Source organism: Elephantulus edwardii, unplaced genomic scaffold, assembly GCF_000299155.1.
Source record: "Elephantulus edwardii isolate Elephantulus edwardi_28Jun2011 unplaced genomic scaffold, EleEdw1.0 scaffold00019, whole genome shotgun sequence".
Taxonomy (NCBI): domain Eukaryota; kingdom Metazoa; phylum Chordata; class Mammalia; order Macroscelidea; family Macroscelididae; genus Elephantulus; species Elephantulus edwardii.
The window spans coordinates 19,599,716-19,622,056 of record NW_006399769.1 but is presented as its reverse complement, the minus strand read 5'-3'; the positions used below and the strand labels follow the sequence as shown (position 1 = coordinate 19,622,056).

The window sequence follows — 22,341 nt, the reverse complement described above, 5'->3', positions numbered from 1 at the left end:
TATTGTTGATTTTAAGAAATAAGAGGAATGTATATAGTTTAAAAAAAATAGATGTCTTTGAGCTGTGGTGCTTAAGAAGAGTATTGAACATGCCATGGATTTCCAAGAGAACTAACAAGTCTCTCCTAGAGAGGGTGAAATCAAGCTCTTTGTTATAGGCTAGGATTTTGAGACTGTCTCACATACTTTGGACATGTTGCCAGCAGGGATCAGACTTTTGAGAAGGATAGCATTCTTGGAAGGGTTGAGGAGCAGTGCAGGAGAAGAGGACCCATAAGAGATGAATTAGCACAATAACTGAAGTGATGAGGGTTGGTGGATCAGAGACCATGAGACTGGTTCAAGATAGAACAGAATTCAGAGATACTGTGCATAGAGTGACTATGAGTTGTTGTCAACTCAACGGCACATAACAACAACAACAATCTCTGGTGGTTTCGCTGTAAGGAGTTGTGCTGCTAACTCAAAGGCACATGGTTCTAATCCACCAGCTACATCATGGAAGAAAGTTAGACAGTCTCCTCAATGAGATTTATTGCCTCTCAAAACTCACTAAAGGGTCAACTACAAATTGGTTGCAACTTCATGGGGGTGTTGTTGTGTTGTTATATGCTGTTGAGTCACCTGCAACTCATAGCGACCCTATGTACAACCGTCCTAAACCCTGCTCTATCCTGTGCTAATCTCACTGTCTCCGATACACCCATCCCGATTACTGCAGTCACTGAATCAATACATCTCATTGAGAGTCTTCCTCTCCTGCACTGTCCCTCTACCCTCGTAAGCATGATGTCCTTCTCCAAGGATCGGTTCCTCCTTGCAACATGTCCAAAGTATGTCAGATGAAGCTTCAGAATCCTTGCCTCTAAGGAGCAGCCTGGTTTTAACCCTCTCTAGGATGAACCTGTTTGTTCTCCAAGCAGTCCATGGTATCAATACTCTTCTCCAGCACCACAGTTCAAAGGCATCAATTCTCCTTCTATAATCCCTAGTCATTGTCCAACTCTCTGATGCATAACAAGTGATTGCAAACACCATTGCCTGTAACAGGCACACCTTAGTCTCCAGGCTGACATCATTGCTCTTCAGTGCTTTGGAGAGGTCTCTAAGAGCAGATTTTCCAATTGCAATAAGTCCTTTAATTTCCTGTCTGCTGGTGCCAAGAGTGTTGATTGTGGAACTAAGCAAACTAAAGCTGTTAACAATCTCAATCTCTTCACCATCTATCAGGATGTCGCCAATTGGTCCAATGGTGAGAATATTTGTCTTCTTGATATTGAGCCTCAATCTATATTGAAGGCTGCATTCCATGACCTTCTGCAAGCTCCTCAGGTCCTCCTCAGTTTCCGCAAGCAGGGTTGTGTCATCTGCATAACGCAGACTGTTGATGATTTTCTTCCTCCAATGCCATGTTTCTTTTCATAGAGCCCAGCCTCCAGGGTAATCTGTGCTGCATATAGATTATAAAGGTAAGGGGATAGGACACATCCCTGGCGTACACCCTTCCCAATTTTGAACCATACAGTGTTTCCTTGCTCTGTTCTGACCACTGCCTCCTGGTCCAAGTATAGGTTTTGCATAATCAACTGTTCTGGGATTCCCATTCTTCTCAGAGTTAGGCACCCAAAAAAAATTTTTTTTAAATGTACAGAGCTGGAGTCAGAAAATCAAAAGAGATGAACTCACTTAGCACTTCATAAGCTGAAGAAACAGAAGAATAAATTCAAGTCTCAAGTTGTGGTATTTAAGGATACATCGTAGAGAGGATTAAACCAGGCTGCTCCTTGGAGGCAAGGATTCTGGGGCTTCGTCTGACATACTTTGGACATGTTGTAAGGAGGGACAGGTCCTTGGAAAGGGACATCATGCTTGGGAGGGCAGAGGGACAGCACAGGAGGGGAAGACCCTCTATGAGGTGGATTGATTCAGTGACTGGGGTACTCGGAATGGGTGTGTCAGAGGCAGTGCGATGGGCACAGGACAGAGCGGAGTTTAGGGCTGTTGTACATAGGGTCGCTATGAGTCGCAAACGACTCGACGGCACATAACAACAACAACATGAGCAGAATACTGAATGATCCAGGAAGTATTAAGAGAAGATGGAAGGAGTATACAGAGTCTCTGTACCAAAAAGAATTGGCTGGCACAGAAGAATTTCATGAAGCAACATATGATCAAAAGGCAAAGGTGATGAAGGAAGAAGTTCAGGCTGCTCTAAAGGAATTGGCCAAAAAAAGTTTCCAGCAATTGATAAAATACCAATTGATATATGTCAACAAACAGATGCTGCCCTGGATGTGCTAACCTGGTCGTGCCAAGAATTTGGAGGACAATTACTTGGCCAACTGACTGAAAGAGATCCCTATTTATTCCAATTCCTAAAAATGGTAGCCTGTCAGAGCATGGAAATTATCAAAAAATATCACATGCAAGCAAAATTCTGCTGAAGGTTATCTCAAGATTATTGGAACAATACATCAATAAAGAACTACCAGAAATACAAGTGGGGTTTAAAAGAGGTCATAGCATTAAAGACATTTATCACCAATGTCAGATGGATCTTGGCTAAAAATAAAGAACACCGGAGGAATGTCTATCTGTGTTTCATTTACTAAGCAAAGGCATTTGACTGTGTGGATCACAACACATTGTGGCTAACCTTGAGAAGAATGGGAATCCCAGAACACCTAACTATGCTCATACAAAACCTATAGATGGACCAGGAAGCTGTCATCAGAGCAGAGCAAAATAACACTGCATAGTTAAAAATCAGGAAAGGACTGCATCAGGGATGCATCCTGTCTCCATCTCTTTTCAATCTATATGCAGAAGAAATCATTGATGAGGCTGGATTTAATGTGCCATCCAGATTAGAGAAAGGCTCATCAACAACCTGTGTTATGCAGATGACACAACCTTGCTTTCTGAAACAGAAGACCTGAAGTGTTTGCTGCAGAAGGTCATATACTCTGGGCATGTTGCTAGGAGAGGCTGTTCCTTGGAGAAGGACATCTTGCTGTGTCTTTCTCATCATCACAGCGGAGGGCCAGTAAAAGAGAGAAAGACCCACAACCAGATGGATTGGCACAGTGACTGCAGCAATGGGGCTCGAGTGTGTCAGAGATGATGAGGATGGCACAGGATAGGTCAGGGTTCAAAGCTGTTGTACATCAGGTCAATAGGAATCATACTTGACTTGATGGCACCTAACAACAGTAATAGTGTCCTTATAAGAAGAGAAGAAACTGAGGTAGACCCTGAGGAAGAATGCCCACGTCAAGATGAAGTAGGGACTGAAGGTGGATTACCACAAGCCAAGAAATTTCAGGGCTGCAAGGTGGAAGAGCCCCTCCCCAGAGCCTTCAGAATGATCACAGCCCTGTGACACTGATTTCATACGAGCTGGGCAATGACTAGGCATGATAGAAGGAGAATTGATGCTTTTGAGCTGTGGTGCTGGAGAAGAGTGTTGAGGGTACCATGGACCGCTAAGAAAATAAATAGGTTCATCCTAGAGAGGGTTAAACCAGGCAAGGATTCTGGGGCTTCCTCTGACATACTTTGGACATGTTGCAAAGTGGGACCAGTCCTTGGAGAGGGACATCATGCCTGGGAGGGTGGAGGGACAGCACAGGAGAGGAAGACCCTCTATGAGATGGATTGATTCAGTGACTGGGAGAATGGGGATAGATGTGTCAGAGACAGTGCGATTGGCACAGGACAGAGCAGGGTTTAGGGCTGTTGTACATAGGGTCACTATGAGTCGCCAGCGGCTCGACAGCACATAACAACAACAGTACTCAAAACTGTCAGAGAATAAGGTGATAATTCGAATCACCCCTTTGTATAATTTGTTACAGCAGTCCTAAGACATCTCCCAGCTCTGATACTCAGTAGGGACAGAGCTGCTGGAAGTTAAGAACAGAAAGACAAAGAGATACAGCTTGATACGGAGACTATGCAAAGCTAAATTGTGGCCTTAGGAGACAGGAGGCAATGAGAATCAAAAGACGACTTGAGCCGGAAAAAAAACCTCAACACAAAATAGAGGGAAGAAAGGGCATTTGAGGACGCCAGGCAGAGGTAAACCACTCAGGCGCCACGTCCTCCAAGCGCCGGCAAAGGCCCGTGCAAACTCCGCAGAAGGTCACTGGACGTCAGAGCCCCTGCGGGATGTGAGAATCACCTGGAGACATTTCCTAAAAACTGAAAATTCCTAATTCCTGTCTCAGAGTTGGACCCTCTTAGATCTTGCCATCTAGCGTGTGATGTGTGGGAGCTTTTTTAAAAGACAGAACTTCGGGAGCTACCTGAACCTATTGGATCTAGAGCCTCTCTAGGGGGGCTGGAGGGCCCAGCGCTGGTGTGTTTTTTGGTTTTTGTTGTGGTTTTTGTGGGGTTTCTTTCTTTTTTTTTATTCGTTTTAATGAACATTTACAGAGATTTTGGGTTTTCATTCATTCATTGTTGCACTGTGGTTTTGTTTTGGTTTTTTTTTTCCATATCCCACTAAAGCGACCCTACTGTCTAAGTGACTGACACATTCCCAGGCTCAGGAAGCACTGGTTCCATGCATTGAACGGCACTGCCCCAACCTGTGGGCTGGGACCATGTCACAGAAACCAAAGCAAAACTGGTGGACTGATTGCTGCTGATGCTTTCTCTCCCGTTTGCTTCCTCAGCCTCCAATCTCTCGGCTCTGTGATGGGAAAAGGCATCTCATGCTGTGAAGACATCATAACTCAGGCCTCCCTTTCTGGTTGTGATTGTCGTTTTCACATCAGCATGTTTCTATCACAGGATGAAAAGTCCACCAGGTGGCAGTCAGCGTGTGCTCGGGTCGGAACCGTGCTCGCTGCTAACTCTGAAAAAGGAGACAAAGGAGATCAGTCACCAGACCTGTAAGGAGAAAAAAGAACTAACCAAGTAGAGAAACTCGTCACCTTTTTAAAACTCGTCTGTGAAATGAACACCTGCATCCTGAGCACAGTCCGAGCAACAAGGAGAAACTCTGTGAGGAGCTAGATCTGTGTATTTCCTTTAAAAAAAAAATAATAATAATAGTATTATTTTAATAATAAATAAATAATAATAGTATTATTATCCCTTTGGCGCTTCCGTGAATTCACATTGTTATTTTACTAAAAGTTGTTTTCATTTTTAAAGACATCATGAACTAAATTGCTGACATCTGGAAGGGAAACCTCTCTTCAGCAGAGATTCTCAAACTTGATTGAACATGCACCAGATCACGGGGATCTTGTTAAACTATTGTTGTTATGTGCCGTCGAGTCGTTTGCGACTCATAGCGACCCTATGGACAACAGCCCTAAACTCTGTTCTGTCCTGTGCCAATCGCACTGTCTCCGATACACCCATCCCGATTACCCCAGTCACTGAATCAATACAGATCTAGGTGGAGCCTGGGCATCAGCATTTCTGGGGATGGCAGTGTTCGTGGGCGGGTAGCCTGGAAGTACACCACTGCCACCTGGTGGTCATAGTTCACATTGCAAGCCTAGAGCCTGGAGAAACGTGAGTGCCGCCCTGTGTAAGAAGATTTGAACATGACCAACCAAAGAGCAGGTCTGCGTCTCTTTTGCATTATCCTTGGATTTAGAAGCATTTTTTTAATAAATTTTATTCGTTTTAATGAACATTCACAGGGATTCTGGGTTTTCATTCCTTCATTGCTGCACCATTCTCTCTATCCTCCTCCCCAGTTTGTTCTTCTTCCCCCGCCATCCGAATGTCTGTTTTAATTGTCCAATTGCCACAGTGCTTGCCAAAGTCAGTTCTGATTAATGTCCTTTGTCGGTGTGTCCTTTGCCATTCCCTATCACTCCTCCCTGAGAGAGACTTCACCCTGAGTCATAAGGAAAAGGGGATGGCGTATTCTCTTAGCTACTTCCTGCTGAAAAGGGACGCTGTGGGTTTCAGGGTGAAGATCTTCTCTCACTACTCTAAAGGGCCCCTTTGGCAGTAGGAAACACATACACTATTATGGAGATTGATTTTGGAATTTAGATGCACTGTTTTTAATTGTGCTTAGCCATACATGTTCATATCCTTGAAGATGTATCGTGGGGGTGTTGCAACCTAGAAGACACAAAGTTAACTAACAAGTTATAAGTACATGAGTCAAAAATTATGGAAAAGTAAAAGAAAATATTCTTTCATTGTTTTACAAACCCTCCCCCAGGTCCCCTCCACCATGTAGCCATTGCTCTAGACTCCTGTGATGACAGAAATACCTAGTCACATATCTCTTTTAAACAGTTTTCTCCCTCCTCTGTTTCAGTGCAGTATACATTATTGAACCCATCTTACTCAGTCTCTCCCCAACCCCGAGGTTAGTCCCATTCTACAACAGTGGCATCATGTAATATTTGTCCTTTTGTGACTGGGATATTTCACTCAGCATAATGTTCTCCAGAGTCAACCATTTTGAATAATATTGCATGAGTTCCTTGTTTTTCAATGCAGCATAGTATTCCATTGTGTGAATATACCACAGCTTCTCTAGCCATTCGTTTGTTGATGGGCACTTAGGTTGTTTCCAGCTCCTTGCTATTGTGAACAAAGCTGCAATAAACATGGGTGTGCATATATCTGCTTGGATGTCAGCTATGGTCTCTTCAGGGTATATTCCCAGTAGTGGAATTGCTGGGTCAAATGGTATCTCTATTTGCAACTTTTTGAGAAAGTGCCATACTGCTTTCCACAGGGATTGCACCATTTTACACTCCCACCAACAGTGAATCAGGGTTCCAGTTTCTCCACAACCTCTCCAGTATTTGTTGCTTGCTGTTCTGTTAAATTTTGCTATTTTGACTGGGGTGAGATGATATCTCATAGTTGTTTTAATTTGCATATCTCTTAGGGCTAGGGATTTTGAGCATTTCTTCATGTGCTTGTTAGCCATGTGAATGTCGTCTTCGGTGAAGTGCCTGTTCATATCCTGTGCCCATTTTTCTGTTGGATTCTTTACATTTATCTTGTTGTGGTGCTCAAGTATTTCATAAATTCTGGATATAAGTCCCTTATCTGATATGTTATTACCGAATACTTTTTCCCAGTCAGTGGCTTCCCTTTTTACCCTATTGGAGAAGTTTTTGGATGTGCATAGGGATTTGAGTCTTAGAAGATCCCATTCATCTACGTTATCTTCTCCTGGTTGTAGGTTAGAAGCATTTTTAAACGGCTCTTCTGGGTTTTTATGTCTTTCAATATCCATCTCAGAGATCATGATCAATATAGGGAATGACTTGTTTTTGTTGTTGTATATCATCGGGAGGAGATTGTCCATCCTTCTCCCACAGAGTAGCTGGTGGACTCGAACCACGTGCATTTGGGATTGCAGCATAACTTCTTGCCTCCAAATCTCCCTATAGGGGAGCTCTGGTGGCCTAGTAGTAAGGATTTGTACTGCAAACCAAAGGGCACGTAGTTCGAATCCACCAGCAGCTCTACGGGAAAAAGAAGAGCAATCAACTTCCATGCAATTTACTGCCTCTCAAAACTTGCTGGAGGGTCAGCTAAGAGTCTATTCCAACTCAGTGAAGCAAGAACTAGATAGGCACATAGAATGTGAAAACAGGTAAGATCTGCCTGCAAACAGACTCACAGACTCACAAACTCACAACCATTTGTCCTCAGTGCAAATGAAGAGGAGTCAGAGTGGTCCAGGGACGTCTCCACCATCTCCTCTGGTTTCCATTGTGACACAGCTTTGGAAGACAATGAAGCGCATTCTTAGATGTGGCTGTTCTCTTTGATCCACTGATTCTGAGATATCTCTCCCCAATAAACACTCCTCATCAATATATATGCCTAAAACTTAATAGGCATATGCCCATCTCTTGTTTTCATTTAAAAAAAATAAAAATCCTTCCTTCCTTATAAAAGCTCTTCAGGACTAAAAAACTCCAGTTACACCGAAGTGAAGAGGAGAAACTGGTGGTCTGAGGCCTCTGGCATCTGGGGGTGATCAGGTGATTGGCTGGGGAGAGCCAGGTTTGTCTTGACAGCTGCATTCCCACCCACCCAGGCAGAGCTGGTTCACCTGTCTCTAGCCCACAAATTCCTAACTATATTCTGTCTTTTATCTTCATCATTCTACCTTTGTCTTGAAATAATTTGTCTCCTTAATTGAAGTTGTTAAGGAATTCATTTCTTTTGTTTATTTAATTATTATTTAAACAAAAGTTAACAAATTGGTTTCCATTAATTTGTACTGTTTCTTTTGTAACATTAATTACAATAACTACAAAGTAGTTACACTTCCCACTTCCTACCTGTTATTCTCATTTCCATTAACCTTCTTTTCCTCCCCCGTCCTGTCTTCAGAGTTTCATGCTTAAGCAAATGCTGCTTTTTAAGCCTTTTATGGTTGATTATTCTAAAGAGTGAGTGCCTCCCTGGTGCTGTCACCTTATAAACTCGTTCTTCCTTTGGCTGAAAGTTGAGCCTCCAGGGTAAGTGTTGTTCCAGGTTCAAAGATGACTAAGGACCATAGTCTTGAGGGTTCCGCCAGTCTCTGTCATACCAGTAAGCATTGCCTTTTTATGTTTCTTTAATCCCTACCACCACCACCACCCCCTACTCAACCAAGCATCTTCTGCTGTGGCCCTTGTAAGAGTGATCTAGTTCTTCTGACCTCAAGGTTATTTGAAATTAAGGTTTCAGGCCATCTTTGCTTTTCCTCCCACTTCTTTGCTCTGGGCAGGGAGAAACGAGTAGTTGCACCTTAAATGGTTGCTCACAAGCTACTCACTAAAGCCAGATGTAGATTATTGACTGTGTGAACCATGTTGTGCCAATTGACCTAATGATCCCCAAGACTATTGCCCCAAGTTTCCAAAAGCAGGAACTCCTTCTTTGAAGGTATTGATTTATGTTTATGAAGTTTATGTGGTTTTTGTCTCATGTTGGCCATGCTGTAGATGCAGATATGTTTACAGTATCTACTGATAAGAACATAGAAATAGCACCTGCCAAACCTATGTAGGATCATGGGCATGTGTGCCTATTTCATCTGTTCATATCTGTTCACGTTGCCTGTCTGCCTGTATATTCATAAATGGATTAAGATTACTGTTTATTTTTGATGGCATTGCAGGGTTAGGTCTATAATTGTATTTACTTGTGTTGGCTCTAAAGAATATATTTGTCATATTTTATTAATCAGTAAGATAAAAGAACTTTTTTGATCAGTAATTATATAATTAGTTTTCTAATATGAGATAATATATAAATTCAAAAGACAAAATAAAAGCTTAGTAAAAGCTAATTTCTATTCTCTCATTCTACCATTTCCAATTAATTTTCAAAATGTTGAAAATAGGTGTCAAACCCTTTTCATTTTTGCTGAGATCCTTAGCTGGGACCTATTGTTCTAGCCTATAATGTAACTGAAAGAATGAAGGGGGAATTTAAGATAACTTCCACAAGCTTAGATTAGATGTCCTCTAATGGACAGAGACATTCCAAGCCGGGGAGATGAAAGAGGAGATGGATTCCAATCAATTCTCCTTCTACAATTCCTGTCCTCCCTTGAGCACTGCCTTGAAGATTCTTCAAATACCCTCAAACAAACACAACACACAGTTCTAAAAAACTAGTGTGAAAGTAAGTAGCCACAATGTCCCCCACCTGAAAGATGGCTTCAGGAGTTTGGGGCTGGGAAACCTTCTCTAGACCTAACCAAGCTTAACTGGACTGTCACAGCTCCTCAAGTCTGCAGTTGTGGTAGATACATGGAACTCTATGGCAAATGGGAATAGGTACAAGCCCAAGATTCTGGTTTTGTACATATTGAGAGGGATGAGATTCCCAGAACACTTAACTGTGCTCATGCAAAACCTATATTCAGTCCAGGAAGCAGTTGTGAGAACAGAGCAAGGAAATATTGTATAGTTCAAAATCAGGAAAAGTGTATACCAGGGATGCACCCTATCTCCGCCACACCTTTTCAATCCATAACAGAACAATGCAGAACAGATCATTCAAGAAGCTGGGCTTTAGGAGGAGGAATGGGACATCAAAATTGGAGGAAGACTCACCAACAACCTGCATAATACAGATGACATCACCTTGCTTCCTGAAACTGAGGAGGACATGGGATGTTCGCTGCAGAAGGTCACAGATTGCTGTCTTTAACATAGATTGAGGCTCAACACCCAGAAACAGAGATTCTCACCACTAGGCCAATTGGGGGCATCATGAAGGATAGAGAGGAGATTGAGATTGTTAGGAATTACTGCTTGCTTGATTCCACAATCAACATTCTTGGTACCAGAGGCAAGAAAAGCAAAAGATAAATTGCTTTGAGAAACTCTGCTGTCAGGGACCTCTCTAGAGTACTGAAGAGCAATGATGTCAGTCTGGAGAATTAAGTGTGTGTGATCCAGGCCGTGGTCTTTGCAATTACTTGTAATGCATCAGAGAGCTGGACAATGTCTAAGGACGACCGAAGAAGAATCTATGCCTTTGAGTTATGGTGCTGGAGAAGAATCTTGAACATACCATGGTCAGCCAAGAAAACAAATAGGTCTGTCTTGGAGAGGGTGAAAGCAAGTTTCTCCTTGCAGGCTAGGATTTTGAAGCTCCATCTCACATACTTCGGGCATGGGGCCAGGAGGAACCAGTCCTTGGAGAAGGACATCGTGCTCAGAAGGGTGAAGGGAGGAGAGGAGGATAGGAAGACCTGGGATGAGATGGATTAACCCAGTGACTGGGATTAGGTATGTGGGAGACAATGAGATTGGCTCAGGAATGGACAAGGTTCAGAACTATTGAACATAGTGGTGACTCACTGGCATATAACAACAACAACAACAGACAAGTGTCTGGGACCTGGCAAGGGCCCAGCTAAAATCTAGGGATGGGTCCAAATTAATGAATGTGTTCTGCATCTTATTGCTCTTTTTTGGACTATTTTTAGCTCATGGGAACATGGGGGGGCTCTGGTAGTATAGTATGTGGAGAGTTGTCCTGCTAACTCTAAGCCCTCATACACACCCCACCCTTGACAGCTTGAATCCACCCACCAGGGTCTCGATAGGAGAAAGTTGGGCAGTCTTGTTCCATACAGACTTGGGGATCCACTGAAGGGTCAGCTGCGAGTAGTTGGTCCCGACTTAATGATAATGAGTTTTTATTGAGAAATATCAGCACAGCCTGGATGGAGACAGAAGGGATGGAGTGAACATTCAGGAATTTGGTGAGAGAAAATCAGTAACAGAGGTCTTGTCCTTTCCTCAGGCTGCAAAGTTGATCTGTCATTCATCATCGATGGGAGCTCGAGCCTCGGCAAACGTCGATTCCGGATCCAGAAGCAGTTCCTGGCTGATGTTGCCCAAGCCCTTGACATTGGCCCTGCAGGGCCACTGATGGGTGTTGTTCAGTATGGGTAAGTTCCCGTATGTGAAGAAATCAAGCGGTGCCACATGATTTTGTGCCACAAATTATTTCAACTGTACATACACACATATGATTGGTTTTCTTTCTTAATATAACTATACATAAAAAGAACTGAAGTAATCCAGGCGCCACGGAAGAAACATGAGACTTCCAGAAAGGACCCCATTTCCAAAGTGATGGAGCCAATTCCAACCAATAAGGACCCTACCAACAGTGTGCAACTGTCCCAAGGGTTTCCTAAACTGTAATCTTCACAAGGGCTGATCTTCCTCCCCTGGAGCAGCTGGTGTATTTGAAGTACTGACCTTTTGTTTATCAGCTCAGTGGTTAACTACTGTGCTACCAAGAGGTTAATATGTGAGTCAATAGTATTTGTACTTATGGTTGGAGAGAAAAAGTATTTGCTTGACAATCAGGAGAGCTTCCTTTCGGTCCTAGCTCTGCGACTACAAGTTGTTTGACCTTGGACTAGTCCTTCACTTCTTTGTTCACCTGTTTCCTCAGCTGTAGATGAAGAAGAATCAGGCTCCATTCAACATTGACTATTAGAGTGCGTATTTGAATAGCCATGCCCTGAATTACCAGCAATAGATGAAACACCTAGAAAACACAGTGCCTTAGGTTCTCATTTTCCTCAGAGTCTACCACCTCTCCCAGAAGCTAGGACTCTGCAAACATCTGGAAAACCTTACGTCTGTGTTGTGGTGCTACAAATGTTTACCAGGATGTAGGGTAAGACTGACTAGGGAAGGGGGTTGGCCACCAACAGGCAGCTGGCATGCCACTTGACTGTCTTCAATTTGTTTTGTTATTTTACTTAGGGTAGAAATTCCTCAATTCCTCATATTGATACTCAGTGTTAACTTTTCTTTCCCTTACTTGGGAATACATAGTGATGAGATATGAACAGGCTTCTCCATAAAACCCATGTACAAACTGTGGCTGACGCTGAGAAGAATGGGAAACCCAGAACACTTGATCGTTCTAATGCGAAACCTATACTTGGACCAAGAGGCAGTCGTCAGAACAGAGCAGCGAAACACTGCATGGTTCAAAATTGGGAAGGGTGTACGCCAGGGATGTGTCCTGTCTCCATACCTTTTCAACCTGTATGCAGAACAGATTATCGGAGAGGCTGGACTCTATGAGGAGAAATGCGGCATCAGGATTGTTGGAAGATCTATCAACAATCTGCATTATGCAGATGACACAACCCTGTTTGCTAAAACTGAGGAGAACCTGATGCACTTGCTGCAGAGGGTCAAGGACTGCAGCCTTCAGTACGGATTGAGGCTCAGTGTCAAGAAGACAAAGATTCTCACCACTGGACCAATTAGCAGCATCAGGATGGATGGTGAAGAAATTGAGAATGTTAACAACTTTAGTTTGCTGGGTTCCACGGTCAACACTCTTGGGACCAGCAGCCAGGAAATAAAAAAATATATTGCGATGGGAAAGTCTGCTGTTAGGGACCTCTCCAGGGTACTGAAGAGAAATGGTGTCACTGGAGACGAAGCTGTGTCTGATACAGGTTATGGTCTTTGCAATCACTTGTTATGCATCAAAGAGCTGGACAATGACTAGGGAGAATAGAAGAATTGATGCCTTTGAGCTGTGGTGCTGGAGAAGAGTATTGAATATACCATGGACTGCCAAGAAAACAAACAGATCCATCCTGGAGAGGTTTAAACCAGGCTGCTCCTTGGAGGCAAGGATTCTGAGGCTCCGTTTAACATACTTTGGACATGTTGTAAGGAGAGACAGGTCCTTGGAGAGGGACATAATGCTTGAGAGGGTGGAGGGACGGTGTAGGAGAGGAAGGCCCTCTATGAGGTGGATTGATTCAGTGAACGGGGTAATCAGGATGGGTGTGTCAGAGGCAGTGCGATTGGCACAGGATAGAGCAGGGTTTAGGGCTGTTGTACATAGAGTCGCTATGAGTTGCAAGCGACTCGACGGCACATAACAACAACAACAGAGATGAAGAATGACACAGGCAATCTTCCAGCTACAAATGAGATTAGTTCTAAAATGTGTATCTAAGAATCTGTAGATGAGCCAGAACTGGTACATATGTTTGTGATATTAGCTATACTTTAATGCAAAAAATGAAGCTGGGAGCCTTTTTGATTATTTATAAATCACATGTGCGGTAATGAAGCTGATTGTGATGATTCTGGTGTAAGTAGAGGATGCCTTACTGTCTCAAAATTAGGACAGATTTACATTTCCCTAAAGGGGGGGCTTCAAAAATGGTAGCATCACCCAAGTTAGTGGCTGACCACTGCTTTGAACAAGTGTAACTCTCCCCAGTCCGGCCAATAATCTAGTCCATGTATCAGGCTCCTGAAAGGGCCCACTGTGCCCCCTTTAAATCTCTAATTTCAGGGCATCACCTTGTCATTTTTCCCATTCTGTGACTGTAATGAATTACCCAAATTATGAAAACTCTGGTCTGTTCTTGTCTTGATTCTTTGGCTGTGACTGAACAGGAGGATCAAAGCTCAAATTAAAGGGCAAATAAGAGTGGACTGTAAACTATGCATTCAATAACTCGAGAACTGCCAATCAAAAGAACAAGATATGAGTCTCAAATATGAGTGGAGGTTTGACCAAGAGCCATTGAAGGTGGGATAATGACTGCATAAGTGAAAGCATTTTCCACAAAGAACAATTACATATGCTTTGGGGCCCTTCCTCCCCTTGGAATTACAATGTAACATTGAAAGTTGGAAAACAGATCTTGGTGGCCCCTGCCCAGAGCAGTCACAGCTCAATAGCCCTCCCCGAAAATCGAAAACATTAAAACTGATGACATCCAGGAAGTCTCTAGGCCCCTTCAAATGTATCTCAACAGCCTCCTAAAGCAACACTATAGGCCAAATTTGTTTACATCAATGACAAACAGCCCGAACCCATTGTCTTCAAGTTGATTCAAACCCACAGTGACTCCATGTGTTGCAAAATACAGCTGCTCCCTCAAGTTCTCTTGGCTATTTTATCTCCAGGACTTCCTTCCATGATGTCACTGTTTTAGCCACCAACCTTATTCTTTATTTCAGTCACCTGGCTTCATTCCCTGCATGTCTCTCTCTTCAGCCCTTTCTTTATCAAATGGTGTAGTAGTAGTAGTAGTAGTAGTAGTAGTAGTAGTAGTAGTAGTAGTAGTAGTAGTAGTAGTAGTAGTAGTAGTTAGGTTCTACTAAGTTGAGTATGACTCATAGCAACTCTATGAACAACAGAGCAGAACCCTGTCCTATTCTGTGCCATCCTCATTATTTCAGAGATACCCGAGCCCATTTCAGCAGACACTATGTCAATCCATCTGGTTGAGGGTCTTCTTTCTTTCACTGGCTATCTTTCCTAGCATAATGTCCCTCTCCAATGGGTAGCCTCTCCTGACAACACGCCCAAGTATGTGAGACAAAGCATCATCTCTGCCTCCAAGGAGCACTCTGACTGCACTTTCTGTAATATCTATTTGTTCTTCTGGCAGTCCATAGGATATTCAGTACTCTACCACAACTCCAAAGCGTCAGTTTTTCTGTCATCTTTATTAATTTTCCAGCTTTCATATGCATGGCAAGTGTTTGAAAAGACCATGGCCTGAATCAGATGGGCCTTTCAGTCCTCAAATTGACACCATTTGCTTCTCCTTGGTAACTTAGAAAGCTCCCTGACTACAGATTTTCCCAATGCAATTCATTTCCTGATCTCATGACTGCTGGTACCAAGTGTGTTGATTGTGGATCAAAGTAAGATGAAGCCATGGATAGGTTCAATCTCTTCTCCATCTATCATGATGTTCCCTAGAAGTCCAATAGTGAAAATTTGTTTTCTTGATGTTGAGATGTAATCCATATTGAAAGCTGTTGGCTTTGATCTTCTGCAGCAAGTGCTTCAAATCCTCCTCATTGTCACCAACCAAGGTTGTGTTATCTGCATAACACAGGTTGTTGACAAATCTTCCACCAATACTGATGTCACCACATTCTTCTTCATAGAGTCTAGCTTTTTGAATGATTTTGTTAGCATACAGGTTGAATAGATGTAGAGAAAGGATACAACCTTGACATATATGTTTTCCAGTTTTAAGCCACGTAGTGTCTCCTTGCTTTAGACAACAGACTCTTGGTCTAAATTCAGGTTTGTTGTTGTTGTTGTTGTTGTTGTTGTTGTTGTTGTTATGTGCCATCGAGTCGTCTGTGACTCATAGTGACCCTATGTACAAGAGCCCTAAACCCTTCTCTATCCTGTGCCAACCTCACTGTCTCTGACACACCTACTCCCACCACCCCAATCACTAAATTGATCCATCTCATTGAGGGTCTTCCTCTCCTGTGCCGCCCCTCCACTCTCCCAAACATGATATCCCTCTCCTTGCAATATGCCCAAAGTATGTCAGACAAAGCTTCAGAATCCTTGCCTATAAGGACAAACCTGTTTGCTCTCCTAGCAGTCCACAGTATATTAAACACTCTTCTCCAGCACCACAGCTCAAAGGCATCAATTCTCTATCATCCCTAGTCACTGTCCAGCTCTCTGATGCATAGCACGCAATTGCAAAGACTATAGTCTCCAGCCTGACATCATTGCTCTTCAGTACTCTGTAGAGGTCCCTGACAGCTGACTTTCCCAATGCAATCGTCTCTTGATTTCCTCTCTGCTGGTACCAAGAGTGTTGACTGTGGAGCCAAACAAACTAAAACTGTTAAAACAGGTTTAGCGTGAGCACAATTTAGTGTTTGAGACTCCTATTCTTCTCAATGTTGGCCAAGATTTGTTATCATTCACACAGTCAAATGTTTTCGCATAGTGAAAAAAGCATAGATAGACATTTTTTTTTCTGGTATTTTCTTCTTTCATCCAGGATATATTTGACATCAGCAATGATATCCCTGGTGCTGCAACCTCTTCTAAACCCAGCCTGAACTTCTTACAATTCTCTGTCAATGTTCTAGCCAGTTTTGCAAAATCTTCAGCAGTAATTTTCTTGCCTGTGATATTAATGACATTGTTCAATAATTTCCACATTCTGTTGGAATGCCTTTCTTGCGAATGGGAACAAATATGGATCTCTTCCAATTAGTTGGCTGGGTACTGCCTTCCAAATTTCCTGACACAGCCTGGTGAGCACATCCAGGGCTCCATCTAGTTGAAACAGCTCAGTTGGTTTCTCATCAATTTCTTGGGCTTTTTTTTTTTCTTCTTAATGCCTTCAGTGTAGCTTGAACTTCTTCTTTCACTGCTGGCTCTTGATCACAAGACACTTCTGGAAATAATTCTGTGTCGGCCAATTCTTTTAGTAACTCTGTGTGTTCCCTCCAATTTCTTATAATGCTTCCTTGATCATTCACAATTTTTCCTATAATGTCTTTCAGTATTAAAACTCAAAGATTGAATTTGTTTTTCAGGTCTTTCAACGTGAGATATGCTGAGTGAGTTCTTCCCTTTTTAATCTCTAGTTGCAGGTCTTGGAACGTTCCATTATAATATTTTGCTTTTTTTTTTTAGCTGCCTTTTGAAATCTTCTGTTCAACTCTTTTACTTCAGCATCCCTTCCCTTTGTTTTAGCTTCTTGATGTTCTAGTGCAATTTTCAGAGTCTCTTCTGACACTAATTTTGGGTTTTCTTTCTCCTCTGTCTTTGCAATTACCTTTTGCTCTCTTCATGGATGATATCCTTGGTGTTGTCCCACAGTTCATCTGGTCATTGATCATTGGTGTTCAATGCCTCAAACCTATTCCTAAGATGATTTTTAAATTCAAGTGGGATAGATTCAAGGTTGTATTTTGGTTCTTTTGGATTTGTTTTCTTTTCTTTGTTTTTCCAATTAAAAAAATGGAACTTCATTAATTTGCATTTCATCCTTGTGCAGGGGCCACGTTAACTTTCTCTGAATTGTTCCAGTTTTAGTAAATGTACTGCCAAAGCAAGCACTATTTTCATTTTCTTAAGCCTCAGTTTGAACTTTCACATGAGTAATTGTATGTTTCACATTCAGCACCTGACCCAGTTGTAACTGCTGACATTGAACATCTCCAGTGAATCCCTCCACAGATATAGTCCATGTGTAAAGTCTCCGTATATCATTTTTTAAAAAGGTATTTGAGGGGAAAAATTTTATCTGAAAGATTGTCTACAGGTAGGAGAAAGTTTTGCTTAGAAAAAATGTACTTCCACATGAGCTTTTGTGCAGCTGTGTAATTGAGGCCTTAAACACATATCTATAAAGTATAACCACATTAATTTATGTTAGGGAATTCGCAAACAAAACATTGTCAATTGCCTATGGTAAGTATTAGGTATTTTCAGTGAAATAGTTATAGGCTAACTAATGTAAAGCAATTTAGAACCTTTATAAACATCTATATTAAACAATGGGGGAAAAATGAAATCTAAAAAAAAAAGGTATTTACAATGGAAAAATCATTGAGCATACAAAATTCAGTCATTCAATTTCAGGCCTCATTTCTATCACCAAGTCCATACTTTCTGACCCCCATTCCTCTAAATTGTTTCCAACTTTTTCATTCTAATCACCAATTATCGTTAACATATCTTGACTTCATGTTTGTCAATTTCAGACTGCAAAATTTGGTTAAAATCTTCAGTTTCCTTCTCTTTGCCTTTAGCTCGTTAGTTGATGCAATTGATGCATATATTTTAATAATAGTCATATTTAAAAATCTTCCTTGTATGCATATGGATAATATCCTGTCACTCACAACATTGTATTTCAGCACAGAATTTGAAATTCTTTTTAACTATGAATGAAACCCCATTCTTCCTCTGTTTTTCATTCTTGTCATAGTATACCCAATACCATGTGATCGTCGCATTCAAACTATCCAATGCCAGTTCATCTCATCTCACTAGAATGGCAATATTCATTCGTTCTATTTCCTTTTTGACAACTTCTAGTTTTTCTACATTCAGACTATGTACATTTCATGTTCCAATTATTAAAATATGCTTGCAGCTGTTTCTCCTGATCTTGATTGACATCCAATCTGGGCTCTTCCTCTAATACTCTGGGTACCAGAGTTCCTCTGTTGTTTCAGCAGAGCTCCCAGATTAAAATAGACTAGGAAGCAGGATTGGTATCCACTTCTGAAATGGCAGGCCTCTGAAAACCCTATGAACCACGGAGGGGTAATAGTAGTCAAGCATAAACCATTTGCACCATCCAAGAACTTTTGATGCTAGAATATTTACTTTTCAGCTATCAAGAGAAGAAACATAAATATTTTCTTTCAAAACAAATATACATTTATTTAAATTTTATTCAAATTACACTTTTAGCATTATCCTCTAGTGTTTTGAAGAAACTGAGTAAATTAACTGACCCTTGTTAGTATATGAATCAACTATATAAAAAGAATCAGTTGTTATAAATGCTGAGTCTTAATGTCAAATTATGTATGATCATTGTTGAAATAGGAAAATACTTATTTGGTGCCATTGTTTTTGTGCTTTCTAGATGTGAGCCCTTTTTTATTTCTGTGTTGTTTTTTTCAAGAAATCTAAATGTCTGGGTGCCAGATGTCCCTGATCAATTTTATTTGAGGTTTCATAGCTTGATGTGTTATCTTTCATTAAAAATAGTAGTTCTAGAAGCTTGTGTATGCCACAATTTATAGTATAATATGAAAATAAGGTGATAAATATGCCAAGGAAAAGAAATGGCTTTAAAATCATATGGTATGCAGATGAGAAATGGTGTGGTGTGCAAATGAGAAAATGGTGTGGTGTGCAGATGAGAAATAGTGTGGTATGCAAATGAGAAAATGGTGTGGTGTGCAGATGAGAACAAGGCATGAAAAAAACAAATGTATACATAGGAAGATAAAACAATTCAATAGTGATTACCCTCCCCACCAAATATTTTCTTTCTTCCACATTTTTCTGATGTGAATACCATTTGCTGGAAATAATTTACTTCTATATTTCCTCAGTTCTCTATCAACAAAATGACTGGAACAGCACATCAACAGAGAACTACCAGAAGTCCAGGCTGGTTTCAGAAGGGGTCGTGGTACTAGAGATATTGTAGCTGATGTTAGATGGATCTTGGCTGAAAGCAGGGAATACCAGAGGAATGTCTATCTGTGTTTCATTGACTATGCAAAGGCATTTGACTGTGTAGATCATAACAAACTGTGGCTGACTCTGAGAAGAATGGGAATGCCAGAACACTTGATCGTTCTAATGTGAAACTTATACTTGGACCAGGAGGCAGTCATCAGAACAGAGCAAGGGAACACTGCATGGTTCAAAACTGGGAAGGGCATACGCCAGGGATGCGTCCTATCTCCATACCTTTTCAACCTATATGCAGAACAGATTATCCGGGAGGCTGGGCTCTATGAGGAGAAATGTGGGGTCAAGATTGGTGGACGATTTATCAACAATCTGCGTTATGTGGATGACACAACCCTGCTTGCTGAAACTGAGGAGGACCTGAAGCGCCTGCTGCAGAGTGTCAAGGACTGCAGCCTACAATATGGATTGAGGCTCAATGTCAAGAAGACAAAGATTCTCACCACTAGACCAATTAGCAGCATCAGGATGGATGGTGAAGAGATTGAGATTGTACACAGCTTTAGTTTGCTTGGCTCCATAGTCAACAGTCTTGGCACCAGCAGCCAGGAAATTAAAAGGCGCATTGCCATGGCAAAGTCTGCTGTTAGGGACCTCTCCAAAGTGCTGAAGAGCAGTGGTGTCTTTCTGGAGACTAAGGTGCGTCTGATATAGGCCATGGTTTTTGCAATCACTTGTTATGCATCAGAGAGTTGGACAATGACCAAGGAGGATAGAAGGAGAATTGATGCCTTTGAGCTGTGGTGCTGGAGAAGAGTATTGAGAATACCATGGACTGCTAGGAAAACAAACAGATTTGTCCTGGAGAGGGTTAAACCGGGTGGCTCCTTGGAGGCAAGGATTCTCAGGCTCCGTCTAACTTACTTTGGACATGTTGTGAGGAGAGACCAGTCCTTAGAGAGGAACATCATGCTTGGGAGGGTGGAGGGACGGCGCAGGAGAGGAAGACCCTCTATGAGGTGGATTGATTCAGTGACTGGGATAATTGGGATGGGAGTGTCAGAGACAGTGCGATTGGCACAGGACAGAGCGGAGTTTAGGGCTGTTGTACATAGGGTTGCTATGAGTCGCAGGCGACTCGACGGCACATAACAACAACAACAACATTTCCTAGTTTCACCTTCATCGTTCAGTCTTCTAGACTCCTTATTAACTTGGGACACTTAAGGTGAGAGAGTGTTAGTGGTCCTTCATTTTCTGCCCCTACAAGCTAATCCATCCTCTGTCTTCCTCTGGCAGCCGCATGGAGTGGAAGCACAAAGAACTGGGGACAGGAAGTCTGAATTCTGCTTAGCTCTGCCATGTGACCTTCAGCAATTCAGTTAAGTGAGTGCCATCCTCTGTAAGGTGGGAGCTGGACTGGGTGATTTGTGAGGGCGTTGCCAGCCCCGAAGTCCTGTGACTCAGTGATTGATGCTAACCCAGGGATACCCAAAAAAGTGAAGGATAGACCGACAGACAAGGACAGCCATCCCTTCCTTCCAGCCTCAGAGTTCCAGTCAGGCCGAGATGATTAATGTTGGCTCACATGGAGAGTGGAAGGCTGGGTAAAAAGAGAGGAACAACGGTAAAGGGGAGACGTGCTTATGGAGCCACAATTGCTTTCTATTTCAGTCACCCAGCTTCTTCCTGGGTGTCTCTCTTTACACCTTTCTTTATTGAACAGTATTACAGAAGTGAGTTGGACAGGAAAGGGTCAGGGTACAAAAGTAGATGTCTGTGTTTTTGGAAATGGAAAAACAGGAAGCACGTGAGCTTATGGGGCTGAGAGGCTGGATTCTGTGAGCAGTCGTGTCTGTTGAGCAGCGTTCCTTGAGCTCCTGGTAGCTGCTTTTTTATTTTTTGTTGGTTCCGTCGAATCCACTCTGACTTGCCATGACTCTGCATGGCAGAATGAAATGCACCCCATCCTGTGTCATCTTCACAATTGTCAGGATGTGTGAACCCACCACTGTGTCCACAGCGTAGTATTTCTCAACCCAGTGGCTCATCTTTCAGCCCAACAGGACCGTGCTTTGTTGCAATGCCTACATTTTCACCGGCTCGTTTGTAACTTGGCATGCTTTGCCTTTTGTGCTTCCTTAGTCCATCATGGATGACCAGGCTAGTGTTTGAAGTTCAGATAGCATAACTTCTAGCATCACAGCAACGCACAAACCGCTATGGTGTGCCATAGTGATAGATAAGTGATGCAATATCTTCTATCCTCCTCCTCCAGTTGCCCCTGCTATCCTGGAAACGCAGAACATTGTAGCTTCTAAGAACACCTGGATCCACTTCCTCATGCTACAGTTAGGCAATGGGACCCTACAAAGAAGTAACGGACTCATCAAGAATGAGCACTTGCAGGGGGTGGCCTAGTCCTGTAAGGACTCGACCAAGGCACAGGGACTCCATCACCAGATTTACCTCCCATGCTTCTCCTCTGGTGACCACTGCTCCCGCCCTGCCCCTGGTGACTGCTGGTCCAGACCTCTCTCTTTCATGTTCCATAAGAGATGAAGTCAGGCTAGAATTTAAAAGACTCATGTTAAATATTGCCTGTAGTCTTCAATATGGACTGAAGCTCAACATCAAGAAGACAAAGATCCTCAACACTAAGCCAATAGGCAGCACCATGATAGATGGAGAAGAGATTGAGGTTGTTAGCAATTACAGCTTGCTTGGCTCCACGATCAAGACTCTTGACACCAGCAGTCAGAAAATTAAAAGACAAATTGCACTGGGGAAATCTGCTGTCAGGGACCTCTCCAGAGTGCTGAGAAACAATTATATCAGTCTAGAGACTAAGGTCTGCCTGATCCAGGCCATGGT

The 22,341-nt window shown here is 42.3% G+C and overlaps 1 protein-coding gene across 1 annotated transcript in view; it reads left to right on the top strand.

Moving 5' to 3' along the window:
* Nucleotides 1–22,341, top strand: part of VIT (vitrin) — a 614,318-nt gene that overhangs the window by 556,992 nt on the left and 34,985 nt on the right. The window contains exon 10 of the mRNA XM_006882356.1: nucleotides 11,266–11,413. Within this exon, the coding sequence (XP_006882418.1) occupies nucleotides 11,266–11,413 (148 nt within the window). The remainder of the gene's footprint in view (nucleotides 1–11,265; nucleotides 11,414–22,341) is intronic.